The sequence below is a fragment of the Juglans regia genome, chromosome 4, assembly GCF_001411555.2.
Source record: "Juglans regia cultivar Chandler chromosome 4, Walnut 2.0, whole genome shotgun sequence".
NCBI lineage: Eukaryota > Viridiplantae > Streptophyta > Magnoliopsida > Fagales > Juglandaceae > Juglans > Juglans regia.
This window is the reverse complement of record NC_049904.1, coordinates 18,876,324-18,893,146: the sequence shown is the minus strand read 5'-3', so window position 1 is coordinate 18,893,146 and position 16,823 is coordinate 18,876,324. Positions and strand designations below refer to the sequence as shown.

The 16,823-nt window shown below is 37.4% G+C and overlaps 1 protein-coding gene across 1 annotated transcript; it reads left to right on the top strand.

The window, feature by feature from the left end:
• Window positions 1-747: 747 nt before the first annotated feature.
• On the top strand, window positions 748-16,616 carry LOC108985049 (GTP-binding protein ERG-like). Its single transcript, XM_018957195.2, has 8 exons — window positions 748-1,423; window positions 3,423-3,512; window positions 9,493-9,638; window positions 13,720-13,878; window positions 13,984-14,050; window positions 14,871-14,978; window positions 15,097-15,236; window positions 16,101-16,616. Exons 1-8 carry the CDS (start codon window positions 917-919, stop codon window positions 16,183-16,185), a joined length of 1,302 nt encoding a protein of 433 aa, XP_018812740.1. The 5' UTR covers window positions 748-916; the 3' UTR covers window positions 16,186-16,616.
• Window positions 16,617-16,823: the final 207 nt, after the last annotated feature.

The following is a 16,823-nucleotide window of genomic DNA, read 5'->3' as shown; positions in this document are numbered from 1 at the left end:
GTTATAAGATTAAAATTTATATGTTATATCAAATATTATATTAAAAATTGTAAGATTAATTTTATGTTACATCAAATGTTTATTAAAATTTTATAAAATTGATTTTATATTATATCAAATATTATATTAATTTTATGTTATAAGATTAATAGACATGAATAATAAAATCAAAATCTTATGTTATGTTATATTAATTAGCAATTTAGTATATAAAAATTGTAATATAAAAAATTATATAAAAGATATTTTATATTATATAATATAAAATATATATAAATATTTTTATAACCTTTTATATAACTATATTTTAAAAGAGAGGCGTTTTTATAAAATAAGTTATAAAATAATATCATTTTACGTAAATACTCTCATTTTAAAATATAGTTTGTATAAAAATTTATAAAAATGATTGTGAGAAATAAGCTTTGTAGTAACAGCATATGTGAAAGTTTCTATAATATTTTACAATTCTATTAAAAACATTTTGGGATTTATTTTGTTTTGGATTTTATGAAAGTTGGTAGTTTGGATTGAAAACAATTTTTGTGAAAATCTTTTCCCGAGCTGCCGTGTTAAAATATTTAAATATTTTTTTTTTTGTTGAAGTTAATTTTTTTTTAAGGAGAATTTCTTTCTTTTTTTTTTTTTTTTTTTTTTTTTTTTCTTTTAAAGAGAATTTCCTCAATTCTTCGATCTGTGTTCAAAACAAGTTAACGAGAAAAAAGGCCCAGTGTTAAAAACAAAAAACAAGCCAGCCCTTGAAAACCCCTAAAACCTCAGAGTCCAGCGCTCTGCAACACATACCACCGCAAAACCATTAGGACCTTCAACAGTTCCAAGCAAACCTCTCTCTCTCTCTCTCTCTCTCTCTCTCTCTCTCGCTTTCTTTCTATGTTGAGTCTATAGAAGCTGAGAGATGAAAGCTTTGAGAGCACTGAGAACACTCCCGACCCTCCCTCCAAAACCCTGCAGAGACCCTCTCTACCCGACCTTTCTTTATCAATTTTTCTCAGCCCAGCCTCAAGAAGAAGATCACACACATACAACCACATTCTCGGACTCTGAAAATGACTCAGATTCTGTCTTTGACAGTACCCATTACACAATACCAACCATTGCTTCGGAGCCCAACGCTCAACCCGCTCTGCAGCCCACTTGGGATGAGAAATACAGGGCGAAAGCTGATGAGTTAATCTTTGCGAAGGAAACCCAGAAAGGAAAATTGAGGACTTTGCAGAAAGAGGAGGAGAGGAGGAGGAGAGTGCTTGCCAAGGTGCTGCTCGAGGCGGCGTTGGAGGCAGCGGACGACGAGGTGGAGGAGCAGGATGAGACTCTTGTGGTGAAGGAGGAGGACCAGAAGTCATTGTCGGTCGGGATAATTGGTGCTCCAAATGCTGGGAAGTCTGCACTTACAAACTACATGGTTGGTTTTGTTGGTTTTGTTGGCTATTAATACATGTTCTGCACCATCATTTCATATGTAAGCTTGAACTTTCAGAAGTTCTTCCGGAGTAAATTCAGCCTGTGCCGAGTGAATTGTAGGTTGTCTTTCCGAAAATGTCTAAACAAGTCTACCTTGATATGTAGCTCATTTCCAAGATTTTAGTTGCATAGTAGGTGCTTGTAATGTTATTTTCTGAAACTCATAGTTTAGTAACACGGTTGCTTGTAAATGTTAGAAGTTAAATCATTATGTAAAAAATCTTGTGAATCTAAGTAATAAAAACTTGTGAAAACATTTAACTTTTTAGAATTAATTTTTGCTTTTCATCTTGGAGTACTATGCATGACACGCATAGTGTCATCAATGAATTACAACATAGCTTGTGCCTTGTGTATCAAAGTTGTGGTGCCTGGATGATGTCTTCTATTGCTTCTCCATGGTGCGTGATGATTTTTCTTTTTCTTTCTAATATATTTTTTATTTCTTTCCGCCCTGTGTACTCTACTGCTGAACTTGGAGTGCTATTAATACAATGTCAAGCCAAATGCGTTAGTTTTGGCATGTGGGAGATTTGGGAAGTTTTTACAAAAATATTAACGGTGAGGTAGGAGTTGCTACACAAATCGATGCTTTGGTATAGAGATGTTTATTAAATGAGGAGTATCCTAAAAAAAAAATCACATTGAAGGGGAAGAGAAGCAACAGTTCAGCATAAATGGACTGGTCAGCATAACCAAGTTTTATGAAGGCAGTGCATTGCTGTTTCTCCTGTAATTATTTTTTTATAAGTAAGAAGATATATTATTAATATTGAAATAGGTATAGCCCAAGTACACAGGAAGTATACAAGAGAATACACCTGGTTAGGAGCTAGAGTTTTTTCTCCAGTAAATTAGATCCCTTTCTGTTTAGTTGTTGTTGTTGTGTACCAAGGGTGGCTATGGGATATAGAAATTTTGTGAGTCTAAGAATGGAAAGTAAAAAAAATCTTAGGAAAGGGATTTTAATCCTGAATAAACATCCTATCCATTTCCCAATAGAGCTTGATTGAACACCAACAGATTTCTACTTCCCAACTAGCTTGAGGAAATTTTTTAAAGACTCAACCATTGATCTAAAAGTCTTAGGACTGTTGGATACTAATTCGATTAAACCTTTAACCCTCAGGATCATAACATTTTATCAAACTTCCAAATCCGACGTCCACGGTGGTCCACTCTATCGACATTGACCTGGTGATAATCCTTTCCCTTTTAATGGCTTCACTCATATATGAGTGTTCAATGACTTAACACAATGCCCATACATAGTATTAAGGCATTTTAATCCAGCTTATAGGTGGCCCCCTCCGTGACTTGAAACTCGTGACGTAGTCCCTACTCTGATTCCAATTGTTTTTTTTTTATAAGTAACTCTGATTCCAATTGTTAAAGATCCAACCATTGATCCAAAAATCATAACACTGTTGGATACTAATTTGGTTAAACTTTTAACCCTCAGGATCATAACAAAATTGGAGTGAAAATCTTAAACCAATTAACTAGATGAAATTTGAACTCCTCAAAAATCTTAAACCAATTAACTAGATGGACTTTGAACTCCTCACTGACTCATCCCTAGTAGGATTTTTTGTGGGGCGGAGTTGGTGATGAGTCCAAAATCCATCTAGTTAATTGGTTTAAGATTTGCAGTCGATTTCCTCTAGTTGGTTGGGAAAGAGTGACAAATAATATGTAGATAAAATGCTTAATCAAAGTTATCCGGTCGCCTTAAGACAGATTCACTTCCATCCAGCCAATTGATGGTGTTTTATCTGGCCTCTTATAGATAGAAGGGTGACAAATAATCTGATCTGATCAAGATTTTCCAGTATCGGTCAAGTACTAGCAGTATTTAGCTTATAACCGCATGCACATATGTTTTTTTAGAGGTTAACCACATGCACATATATGTTATATCTGCAGTGCATTTGTTACAGGTTGGGACAAAGGTTGCTGCCGTTTCTCGGAAGACAAACACCACTACTCATGAAGTGTTAGGAGTGATGACAAAAGAAAACACCCAAATTGTGCGTATCTTGTTTTGATATATTATGTATTCATTTATATGTGTGTAAACACGAGTCAGTGTGCATCTACTTTCAAAACTAAATAGTTATCACATGCATATAATTTCTAAATCACTTTAATACGTAATATATGCGACTCAATAAATATTCTAATTTTTCTACATGACGTGTTTTTTGTCCTGGATTGGTCTTTAGATACATTGCAAATATTTGTGCTCAAGAAATAATCTTCCTCATTTGTAGTTTCTTGTGTGACTGGATAATTTGGTGAAATTTAATTTGTTCAGATCTTCTGCTCTGTTACAACTATTGATGCAACAATTCCAAAACTTTTTTAATTCTTGTAACATACCATTATAAAGAGTAAAAAACATATGGCAAAAATACATTTTACACCTCCAAACTGATACTCAATTTGTAGAGTGGTATCTAAATGTCCGAAGTTGAAACGTTTTTTTTTTATAAGTAATCAAGAATATATTAATAAAGATAGGCAAAGTCCGAGTACACAAGATGATATACAAGAGATAAGACATATATAGGTCGAAGTAAGGGAAACTAAAAAAGTCATGAAAATTCAGGCCATTAAAATCTAAAGCAATGGCCCATAGAAATAAAGTGCTGAAAAATAGGGATCGAAGTTCCTCTTGAGACCGCTCCTTGTTTTCGAAGGTCCGATCATTGCGCTCTTGCCATATACACCACATAATATAGATCGGGATCATTTTCCACACTACCTTGATTTGTTGAACTCCCATTGAAAGTGTCCAGTTGGCGAAAAGATCTACCACAGAAGCAGGCATAACAAAAGATAGCTCAGTCCGGCTAAAGACTTCCACCCACAAGGCTCTAGATGTCTCACAATGTAGTAAGAGGTGTTCCACTGTCTCGCCAGATCTCTTACACATACAACACTAGTCAAGTATAACTATCCGGCGCTTCCTCAGATTGTTGGTAGTCAGGATCCTCCCCAACGCTGTTGTCCAAGTAAAGAAGACTGCTTTAGGCGGTGCCTTATTTCTCCAAATTCTCCTCCATGGAAAGGGAATGTTTGCGGCTTGGGAAAGAGACTTATAAAAGGATCTGACTGAGAAAATGCCCTTACCCGCTGGAGTCCACCACATCCTATCACCTTGCAGTCTATTGGGCTTCACAGAATAAGAAGGCTGAAAAAAGCCTCAAAGGTGTCCACTTCCCAATCTTGCGCTGCTCTATTAAACGTGACATTTCAAAGCACTTGGTCTCCTGATAGGGTCATAAGGCCCTCTATTGAAGCATCCTGGTTACGTGCCACTCGGAAAATAGTTGGAAATGCATCATTTAAAACCTCATTCCTACACCATATGTCTCTCCAAAACTTAATGCGAGAACCCCTCCCTAACACCAATTTAAAATGGCTACAAAAAGCCCCCCACCCCTTCCTAATGTGTTTCCAAACCGCTGACCCCAGATTGATTGCGAGAAGTCTTGACATAAAATGTGATACCCCATAAGATATGGATAAGAGTAGGTGGTGTATAGGATCCCACATTGCTTGGGAATGAGAAGTTCTTGCTCTTTATAAAGTTCCAATGGAGCTCCAATTGTATCATTGACTAGTCCTTTTGGAGTATAGGTCATGTGGTTTGGACCTTCCATTGGAGCGTTACAAAAGCATACTAACAAAGCCTTCACTGTCCTCAACTGGTTTCTATCTGCTTCACAGAATAGGAGTGTGTCATCTGCAAAAAGTAAATGAGACAAAGTAATAATGCCCCTGTTGGGGTCCCCAATTGAAAAACCAGCCACAAAACCATGCGTAACCACCACCGATATCATCCTGCTCAAGGCTTCCATAATGATAACGAAGAGAAGTGGGGACAAAGGATCTCTCTGCCTTAGACTTCAAGAGCTACTGAAAAAGCCGGTAGGGCAGCCATTAATCAATATAGAGAATCTGGCTGTAGAGATGCACCAACTAATCCAAGAACGCCACCTAGCCCCAAAGCCGCATCTCCCCAACAAGTACAAGAGGAAATCCTAATTTACGTGGTCATAGGCCTTCTCCATATCTACTGCGCAATAACTATTCTGGTAAAAGGGCTCTAGCCTCAAGTATCCACTCAAACTGTTGCAACTCCTCAACCATGAATTTTTTTCGCTCCCCAATATCTCCAAAGGATTGTGAATTCCACAACTTAAGGTCAATTTTCAAAATTTTTAGCGTACAAGCTAGGATGTAAGAGGGATTACCATGGAACTGGTAAGAAGACCACCATTGTCTAACCTTATCCACAAAACTTTCACTTTTCAACCACATGTTTTCAAACTTAAAGTAACGACGCCCGCTACGAATACCACCACAATCCAACAGAATGGGAAAATGATCCGAGCAAAGACGTGGCAACCTCTTTTGGCACACCTCCGGAAACTGCCCCTCCCACTTCGATGAAATTAGGAATCTGTCCAAACGGGACCATGTCTGATTATTCGACCAAGTAAAGGAACCCCCCAATAGAGAAATATCCATCAGGTTTAAGTCAAAAATACAATTTGAGAACTCTGTCATTGCTGGACGCATCCTACTCTCACCAGATCGTTCACTAAGGAATCTGATGACATTAAAATCCCCTCCTATACACCAAGGAATCTCCCACCAACTATGCAATCCAGCAAGTTCCTCCCATAAAAAGCATCTATCGTTGTCTACATTTGGACTATATACGCCTGCAAAAGCCCAAACAAAATTATCTGCCACACTCTTAAAAGAGCATGCCACTGTGTACTCTCCCACAAACTCCTCTATTTTCTCAACAACTTTTTTATCCCACATCAGTAAGATTCCACCCGAAGCCCCATTCGATGCTAGATAGGCCCAATCTGCATAAGTACAACTCCAACACTTCGGATGATCCTTCTAGAGACGCTTTTCAACTTAGTTTCTTGTAAGCATACTATATCCGCCCTCCATTCCTGCAACAAATTTTTTATACAAAATCGCTTATTTACCTCATTTAACCCGCGGACGTTACAAGACACAATTTTCGGCTTCATAAAGAATAGGCGAGCCCCTTCCCTTTGGATTTTTTACGACTTGAGCTTCCTTCATACTTCAGTGACCAAGTTAGGCGGTTGAGCTCCCGCTGTTTTTTCGACGCTAATTTCTTTAACTGTGTATGATCCGCTTCAATTGCAGTAAGTAAAGCTAGAAACTGCTCTTCATAACCCACGCATTCCATTCCCATCCTGTGTTGCATTTCTTTCACCTTATGAAACAGCCAATCCAGAGCTTTTGATTCATGTAGTAGCAAACGATTCAGTGGGATAGGGTCCCCATCACTAGATGCCCACTGCAGATTTGGAATCGCCCCCCTTCCTTCCTCTTCGAAAAGATTCCTACCCTACCATTCAACCACAGCAGTACAAGTGGGAGATTGGGTCTCAGGGACCATCAACACCTCACAGCTAGACTGGGTCTCGGGAACCACCTCCACCCCTGCCTCCTCAACCTCTAGCTGAGCTTCAGAGTTGAAGTTCCTCACCATGATGGAGTCAAGATGGTCCTCGGGATGACACTAGACCTCCGTCTGGGGAGATGACCCTCTCATCATGGTTATCAGCGATTTCTGGGTACTTGAAACAACACCGGCGTCACACGGTGGCGGTAGCACCACCAACTCCACCTAACAGCCATTCCGCGACTTCTCTGTACACCCCCCCTTCTCAGGCATTTCCTCGCAGGAAGAAGCCTCAAAGCACCTCTCCTCTACTGATGGCAAAGGAGCCGTCGTTGGTTCTCTGGCCGTCGAAATACTGGCATCTATCGCACACACGGAAGGATCCCGATACAAGTCGCACACTCCATTTCTTGCCAGAGCAGATTTTGGCAACCTAGCCTCAGTCGGCGGTGTCGCTACCTTTGCCGGCAATGGTGGCCGAGGCCCACCCGCCAATGGGCTTGATGCAGACGCAACGCATCTCCTCCACACGTGCCTCTTTGATTTCGGCTGAAAACCCCAAGGCCGAGCATCAATTCATTTGCCTGAGGCTTGCGTAAAACTCCTGGGCCCATTCTGCTGGCCCATGGCCCATTCTGATAACCTTGGCCCACACCCACTTCCACCCCTGCTTCATCTTCAACGCACCGTTTCAATAAACATAAATCAGCCTGCACATCTTCTATTTTCCTCTGCATTTCCAACACAACCCACAAAAGATTTTCCTTATTAATTCCGACAATTCCACTGCCAGCCCCTTCCCTCTTCTGCACCTCTATTGAAGAAGCGACGTCTCCAGCCTGCAACAGCGCACCTCCTCTTAGACTGACAGATTGATGGGGTGGGAAAACAACCTTCGGTTTTTTTAGGGCCTCCAGATACGATGTCGAGGGTAGAGCTGTCGTCGCCGCTATCACCAATGGTGGAGACAACTCCGCTACACGGCCACTGCCTGCCACCCTCAACACTTCCACCAGCTTACTCCACCCCCTCCCATCTGTTCCTTTAGGAATGAGAAGATTATTTCTCCGACCCCCCTGTCTGCACTCCACCAACGCCATGAATGCCCCTTGGGAGTTAGAACACCTCTAGGCTATGTAGCCCCTATCCCCTTCTCTGTGAGCCGAATAAAACTCCCTTCTTCCCACCTTTGAGCAGTCCTCCAAAGCTTTTGTGAACCAACAAGCCAAGCTTAACTCCAAATGTAGACTTCTCACTAACTTCCAGCCCCTCTCTGTAATTTTCACCCGTCACCCAACTCTAACTACCTCAAATAACTTTCGATCAATAACAACAGCATTCAACATGCTCGTATTCCTACTCATTCTTGCAGTAATTAGTCACTCAACCTCCCATGAAGAGCATCACCAGCCAAACAAACAAAGTGTACGGAGAGAAAATAAGGAGGAGAGAGAAATTTAAAAAAAAATGCAATGATCATCATGTCCAAAGCTGAAACATTCCACCTTCAAACTATAAAAAAGCTACAATGTGGTCCATCCTTTAAAATCTCATGGTCGATATTGGACATAAGATGACAAATAGTGTGAGTTGGAGGGCACAATGGCTTAACTGTGGTAGTTTGGGTACCATATTGTAAATTGAGCTTCAATTTGGGGGCACAGTATACATTCTCCCAAAATAAATAAAAGGTAATATGCTAGAAATAAATGTCTTGCCCCCTTAAATCTTTAGTTATTACATCTGAAATCAGATTAGTCTTTTTTCCTAGGCATATAATTAAAAGAAGTCATTGTCCTTTCATATGTTATATCTCTCGTGTTTTCTAATAATATCTCTGATTACTTATAAAAAAAAATATATCTCATGGGAAACAAAGTGAAAGGAAGAATGAAAAAGTTTATTAAGGAACTGTGATTGATTTGCATTGAGTGCTCTACGTATATACAAGATGAATAAGAGCACATGTAAAATAGAGCTGGCAGTCTAACTAATTAAATGCTTAACAAAGTAACAAGCTAATCAAACTAATAAAAATGCACATGAAAAATTTGAGTGCTTAAAGACCCTTTCAGTTAGGTTGATGCTGCTGCCCAACACTTCAGGAATTTCTTTACATAAAATCATGGCAGACTTATGCTTGTAAAGAAGATTTTTCTTCCATCTTTCTGTAATTTTTAATTCTACATCTAATTATACTTTTTGGAATGCGTTGCAGTCTAAATGAAATATTATAGATTTTCTTATTCAAATTATGTGTTTCTTTACCAAAGGCTGAAGTGTTTCTTTTGTATAAAAAAACTGCAGATAAAATGGAGTGTTGGAATATCACTTAAATTGTATTTTGACACCATCTTTATGTTTTCTAGTGAAGGAGAACTTTAGGACTACGCATTTTCGTTATGTGACTGCAAAATTTTCGTTATTGCAAAACTTGAAGACTACACATTCTCATTATTGTAACTGCACAATTTTCTCAAATGTAATTGTTATTTTGTCCTGTTTGGTTATAACTTCAATAATTTCCTGCATGTCCTCTGCAGTGCTTTTTTGATACGCCAGGACTTATGCTGAATAAAAGTGGAAATCTTCACAAGGATATGAAAATTCGTGTGGAATGTGCTTGGAGTTCTGTTAATCTCTATGATGTGCTCATTGTTATTTTTGATGTCCATAGGCATCTTACCAGGTCAGTGAATAGCATTTTATCACAAGTAGACATCCTTCTCTCTAATTTTTCTCTACTATTTCAGAACATCATCACTGTGGTAGGGAGCTTATAAAGCTGTCAATTCAGTTTGTGTGCATGTGTCTGCTACTTGCATTGAGTGTGTGCGTGTGTGTGCATGCGCTATGAAGAGAGTCTGCTCTTCTTATCACTCTATCATGTTAAGTTCTTTTTATAAGTAAAATTTATCAATATCAGTAACGTAGCCAAATACACTGGATGTGTACAAGAGAAAACACCCAATTGCACTTGGTGCCCAACATAACTATAATGATTTTGCCATTACTCCTTGAGCAACATTTTTTATAACCTTTTTCTTCGAAATGAGAGATGTAAAAGTTTTTACTTTGGGGGTGTCACCTGCCACAACTGCCGTATTCTTTATGTAATTATATTTCTATATTTCATTGGGCCTTTGCACTGTATTTTACATGTACACTCTTATAATACATGTCGTTTTTAGATATTTCCTGTCGTGTTTGGATTGAAGCTTTTCATACTTACCTTTAGATACGCTAAAATCTTTCTACCAAGAAGTGACTTTTATTTGATTTTTCAATATATAATGCTATCCTTGTATCCTTCTATTCAACACACTTGATTTATCTTGTCTCTGTTTAATGAACTTCTGTTTGAACCTTTAGTGCTTTCTAAATTACATAGAGCAGTCATTGTAAATTAATATATAATATTTTTTCCATAATTACTAAAAACTTGGCTAAATAAAGAAGAATAAGTACACGGGTCATACACTGTGTCATTGCAAGAGGTTACAACTGAACATGCAAGAGCAACAAAGTCTGAAAAAGAATGGTAGCATTTGATGGTTCGTTAGTTTGTGTAGTGGATGATCAAAGGTCAATTTTGGCATGATTTGTGGTGTGGGAGCATCACCCTAAAAAAGAGGTTTCCTCATTATTCCTAGTGGCTGAAGACAAAAGTTCTTAGAGGAACATTAGGGCCTGGTGATTTTTGGATTCATCAATTTTGTGGGGGGAGATGGTTGATTCTTTCTTAAACCTTCTATATTCAAATATGCTGAGGGATGAAGGGGATTTTAGATTATTTATGGATGGGAATCGTTTGATACCACCTTATTGGGGTTAGTTATATGGATCTTTTTGTGCCTCTCGGCCCTGTGTGGGGCAATATCACTATTTACCTCTGTAGCAGCTAGATCATTTGTTAACCCCTAGGGATTGGCTCAAGTGGTAAAGGCCTTGGACTTGGGAGTATGCTCCCCCTAGGTCTGAGGTTTAAATCCCCTTTGGGTGCAAACAATCTCTAGAGGCCATCGGACTGGGGGATTTTTCCCTTGAATTACCTGAGGTGCATTTGCGGAAAACTCTTTGCCGAGGACCTGTGCACCCCCGGGATTAGTCGGGACGCTGTTCCTGGACAGTGCCAATCAAAACAAATAAAACAACTAGATCATTTGTTATAACTTCTACCAAAGTCTTTTTCGCCTTTTTCCCTTTTTACTCTTTCCACTTTTGCAGATTTTATGGATTCTCTAAATTGTAGATTGTTATTCTTTGGTTGAGCTTTTGTTTCTTTTGTTGTGCACTTTCCCTTTGAGGTAGGCATATCCTCTAGCTAGCAAAAGTCCTTACTCATCAGAGGTTCTTGAAAGAGAGAAGTTTATCTAAAGCCCCCTTATTCAAATAATGTCAGGGTCAATTTAAAGAATTACGTTTCCGTCAACTTCAATGTAGTAAGCATACATCATGGCCAGCACTTTTATTTGACAATATCATGATGTTCAATAAATGAAGAACTTCCTTTGAGTTTATGAGCATTACAACATGATGTGATCTTTGGTTTTTTTGGTTCTTTTGTTGTTGGTTGTGTTTTGTGTATTTTTTTTTTCCTTGACTTGTTTTTTTTCTGGAGAAACTTTTGCATTCTCGTGTACTGATTCTCTTATTAGTCTCTGTTATCCTATATTTCAAAATTGCACCCGAGCCTTCTCTTTTTCCTTTGCAATTATCTGTATTAGGAAGCAAATGGAAACCTTAGCCATGTCTTTTACATGATAAAATGAAATAAGACCCTTAAGAGCTTTTTCTTTTTCTTTTTTGGATTAGGGCTTTATGCCATAGGTGACAAATTGACTTAAGTTTTATATTAGGTCTTAATTTTTTTACAAGTATTAGTTATTAAAAATAAATATTCTACCGTCTATCTTTGCTGTAGTCTTTACTTAACAGAAAAGGAAAAAATGAATATCCTACAGTATTGTAACTTTTGGCTTTATTACCGATTTTCACGGACACTTTCAACCCGGTTCATATGTGAGATAATATGTTAGAGAAACAATTAGAGGGGACAAAATCAAGTATACAGTATGTTTTTAAATAATTTACTTAGAAATAGCAGCAAATGATGGGTACAAGAAGGAAATGAGTAGACACAGAATATGGTAGGGGAGTTTTCCACATGTCGTTGGGGAGAATTAGTTTTGTAGCTGATTTCTCTTGTCGTAGTGCCACAAACAAGTGGAGTGCCAAGATTATGTGAGGTTATTGAGAGTGGGAAACAGAGCTTTTCTTGTTGTTCAGCATTGCTCGAACAAACTTCGATACATGGAACTAAAAAAATCTTCCGGTGGATGTTGGTAGTTAGGAGGATCCATTGTATTGTTCATGGCGATGTGTCTTCTGTCTTCCTCTGAAGAGTGTGTTATTGGGTATGTCTGACCACTTGCAGAACATCAGAAATGTGTGCAGTGGCCAAAAACTCTGTAGCTTTAAATATTGTGAAAGTTGGTGGTGGAATTCAAGTCATCCTTCCTTAATACCCTATTTCAATGGGCCGTAGCCCAAAACCCTGCAGCTTTTTCTAATTCCACTTTTCCAGACTTCCTAGTTCTTTGTCCCTTTTCCAGTTACGTGGATTTCTTGTATACGTTTTGTGTAGTGGGGATCATCCTCTTTCTAGTCATAATAAAATCACTACTTACAAAAAAAAACTGTAATTAAGAAATGAGACAAAAATATCAATTGTATGGTAAGCAAGTATCAAGTATATGTTTACTAAACAATTGGCATATAGAGATTTTCATGGCTGTCTTATTTTCATCTGGTTTTACCTTCAGTGGAAAGGAAATGCTAAAATTTATACTACAATCTCATCATTATCTCACTCTATTGACATGGCAATCCGATAACTAGTTTCATTTAATAAATTTTGATATTCCATGTAATTGAAGAAAATGAAGGCTAGCCTAATTATATGATTACTTAAATAAGTTGCATGCAAACTTAGTTTACTGAGATATTGTCAGATATTTCTTTCCCAAACATCACTTTTCAATTTCAAATCTTCAACTTTTTCATCTAATCATTGCTTAATCATTATCCAAATACAAAACCCAATACAACTTTCCCAAACTTCCAATCAAAATATAAAAAATAATACAACTTTTTCAAATTTTAACACAAAAATTATATTCAAAAATTATATTCAAACCATTTTTGAACTTTATAAAAATTTTATTCGACTTTTTCTCTCTCCTTTCTCAAAATCCAATAAAACATCTTAATTCAAAATATTTCATTATTATTCACAAACCATTTCACTATTATTCACAGATATTCTGACATATTCTAAGTGTTCAAACGAGCCCTTAATATCACACAAAACAACTGATAATCCTAAGTATGATGCGGATTTTTAACCCCCTAGGGGTTGGCTCAAGTGGCAAAGGCATTGGGCTTGGGGGTATCCTCACTCAAGTCTAAGGTTTAAATCCCCTTGGGTGCAAAAAATCTCTAGAGGCCATTGGACTGTGGGATTTTCCTCTTGAATTACCCGAGGTGCACTTGCGGGAAACTCCTTGTCGAGGACCTGTGCACCCCCGGGATTAGTCGGGATGCTGTTCTTGGACTCCCGGTGCCTTATTTTTTTTCTTTTTCTTTTTTATTGCCCCTTTATGTGAAATTAAGTTGCATGAATGCATAGTTATTTTAAAACATAGTTCAGTATTTGACTGTAATTATAGTTCAGTTGTTTTAATCTTTTCATTCTGCCATGCATATAGGCCTGATTTAAGGGTTATAAGATTGATCAAACGAATGGGGGCACAACCGCACCCAAAACAGAAGCGTATATTGTGTATAAATAAGGTTGATTTAGTTGAGAAAAAGAAAGATCTGTTGAAGGCTGCTGAACAATTTAAAGATCTTCCCGGATTTGAAAGGTGAGCATTTCTTGCAGGACAAAAAAAAAAGTTGGGTTGTGACCTTTCTGAAAATTGTCTAATAATGATAGCTTCTGATTCATATTATATAATTTTACTCCGTAGGTATTTCATGATTTCAGGACTGAAGGGCTATGGAGTAAAAGATCTAACTAAATATTTGATGGAGCAGGCATGTGGTTGCATCCATTACATCATTCTTCCTAATTGAATTTACATTTCTGTAGTAAGAGTTTCTTGAATTTATTTTGTTGCTATATTTCTTTTAGAATGCCATCTGATTACCAGCCAGGACATCACAAACAAGCTATTTTGTCAACTGTTGACTCTTGTGAGAGCTATAGTTATGGGCTCTCCTTATAACTCTTGATTGTCACAAGAATTAATTTCTGAGTTATATTGTTTGATACGCATGTTTAATTCATACAATGTCTCTGCACCTTTACTTATTTCTTGGAAGAAAAAATATTCTGTTTCTTCTCTTGCTCATGATAAAGTTTTTTTTATAAGATACTCAAAAGAAAGTTTTAGACAGTTCAATTCATTCATATGAATTTTTTTTGTTTGTTTTTGTTTATCCTTTTTGTATCAATAGCTATACACACATCTGTAAGATTTATTAATATTGAATTATATAATATAAAAATGTTTCATAAGCATCCGTGTACCTGGGTTATGCCTATACTTTATTATCAATAAAAAATTTTATTATGTTAAAAAAATGTTTCAAAAATTAATTAGTTGTATTTTTTTAATATTCATACGGTTCTTTTTCTGAGTTTTGTCACAAGGCTTCTTATAAAATACATTCATAATCGATCCTCTTGATCCTTGACCTTGAAAAGCAGAATTGTTATGTGACAGGAAAGGTGAAGCATTGGGAACGAATATTGAGAGAACTGATGAAAATGGCATTCCTGTTTCTATTTATGATTTACTCAGTCAACTTGCTCTTGTAACTCTTACTTTTTTCACTGGCTTCTTTTGCTTAGGCAGTTACAAGACCATGGGATGAAGATCCTTTCACTATGAGTGAAGAAGTTATGAAGAATATATCATTAGAAGTTGTCCGCGAAAGACTATTGGACCATGTTCATCAGGTAGACCTGTGAATTTTCATTTGTCTACTTTAAGTCCACGGTATTCATCTGCCAACAGGACCATCTGCTTATTTCAGGAATTAGCATAGATAATGACCATGTACTCTTCTCCTTTCAGGAAATCCCGTATAATATTGAACATCGTTTGATAGACTGGAAAGAATTACGAGATGGTTCTGTAAGGATTGAGCAGCACTTAATCACCCACAAGCTAAGCCAGCGCAAGATTCTTGTGGGAAAGAAGGGCTCCAAAATAGGGTAATATGCGAACGACTATCTTAAACATTATTCATCTATTTGTAGTTATTTCTCATTTTGGTGACAAGTATTTCGACGTTTTACAAGATGGAAGCTATTTCATTTGGTCCTGTGTACATACTAGAACAGATTAGTTTCTCATAGTGTTGACTGGTATTTTTCGATGTTTTGCAAGATGGAAGCTGTCTTGTTTGATCATGTATGCATACTTTTTTTTTTTGTAAGTAATCATGTATGCATACTTAGAACAGATCCTAGTGCAGTGCTGCAATGAAATAGATCTGTAGTTACTAAGTTTATGCATTAGCAATCTGTTCTCTGCTAAGCGACATCTAAATTCATGATTCGCTGTTGGAACCTTGCCTGGTTATTAAGGGGACTTAATTTTAGCTTATATTAGACATCCATATGAAGCTGCTCAGAATCGTGAGGTTGATTTTATTGAGGAATTTGTAGAATGCCCCTTCAGGAAGTTATAGTGACAAGCCACTCAAAATCAAACCTGCCTATCCTGCCTAGTCAAAGTCCCTCCATAAAACCTCCAACCACACCACAAGTTGCCAAGTAGGAGAAAGAGGGAGGGGAAAATTTGTGGGCCCCGGGCACCGGGGTGAGGCACAAATCTGAACCTGATCGCATTGACTGGAACTGGGGACTTGGAGCATTTTTAATGAGATTTTCTCTAAAATGGGGAAACGAGGCAATTTTTCTTTAACTTAGAAATGAAAGTTTCATCTGCGGTGGTTTGTCTTGTGTACTTCAGCCTTCTATTTATTCCTCTTCCTGCGGCAATCAATAGATAGCATGTGTTCTCAGGTCTTTATTTTACATAATTCTAATTATAAATACTTTTTCCTGGCACAGGAGAATAGGCATTGAAGCTAATGAAGAGCTAAGGTCTATATTCAAGAGGGAAGTACATCTCATCCTTCAGGTTAGACTTAAATGATGCGTTTATCAAGTTGTAGGCAAATATCAAGATTTGCACCTTCTCTGCATACCGTCTGTACGTGTATATAGAAGTCCTGTTTGGTACACTTGTACCTTGATCCCCCATTTTACTTACCTTACAACGGCGATATGGAGCGGAGCTTTCAAGGTGGCAAAGGATTCTTCGTGTCTGATTGGGAGACTGAAGTGGGTCTGGGAGACTCCATCTATGCAAGAAGAATTCCCACCATTCTGCTTCTAGTTTCTTGATCTTTAGAAAGTTTTGAGAATGTCCACATTTTCATTAGAGTTCCCTGTGATTCTGTATCTATGCACGAATAATGAGGTCCCTTCATTTAAGATGTATTTCTCTCTATCAAATTGTTCTGTTTTGTAACACCCCATTCCCCTAGGGTTATGGATGAAGTCATTTTTAAAAATCTCATAGAAACGGTGTGCTACTAAACTTGACTTAAAAAATTTCTTACAATAAATAAAGTGTTCCATATTAAAATATTGAAATCATAGAAGAGAGTGCCCATAATCATTTATTAAAAATTTCTCAAACTTTATACCATGAAGATTATAACTTAAAATTTATGTGCGTGATCTAGGCATCCGCCACATCTCTTTGGCCAAGTCCTATTTTGCAATCTC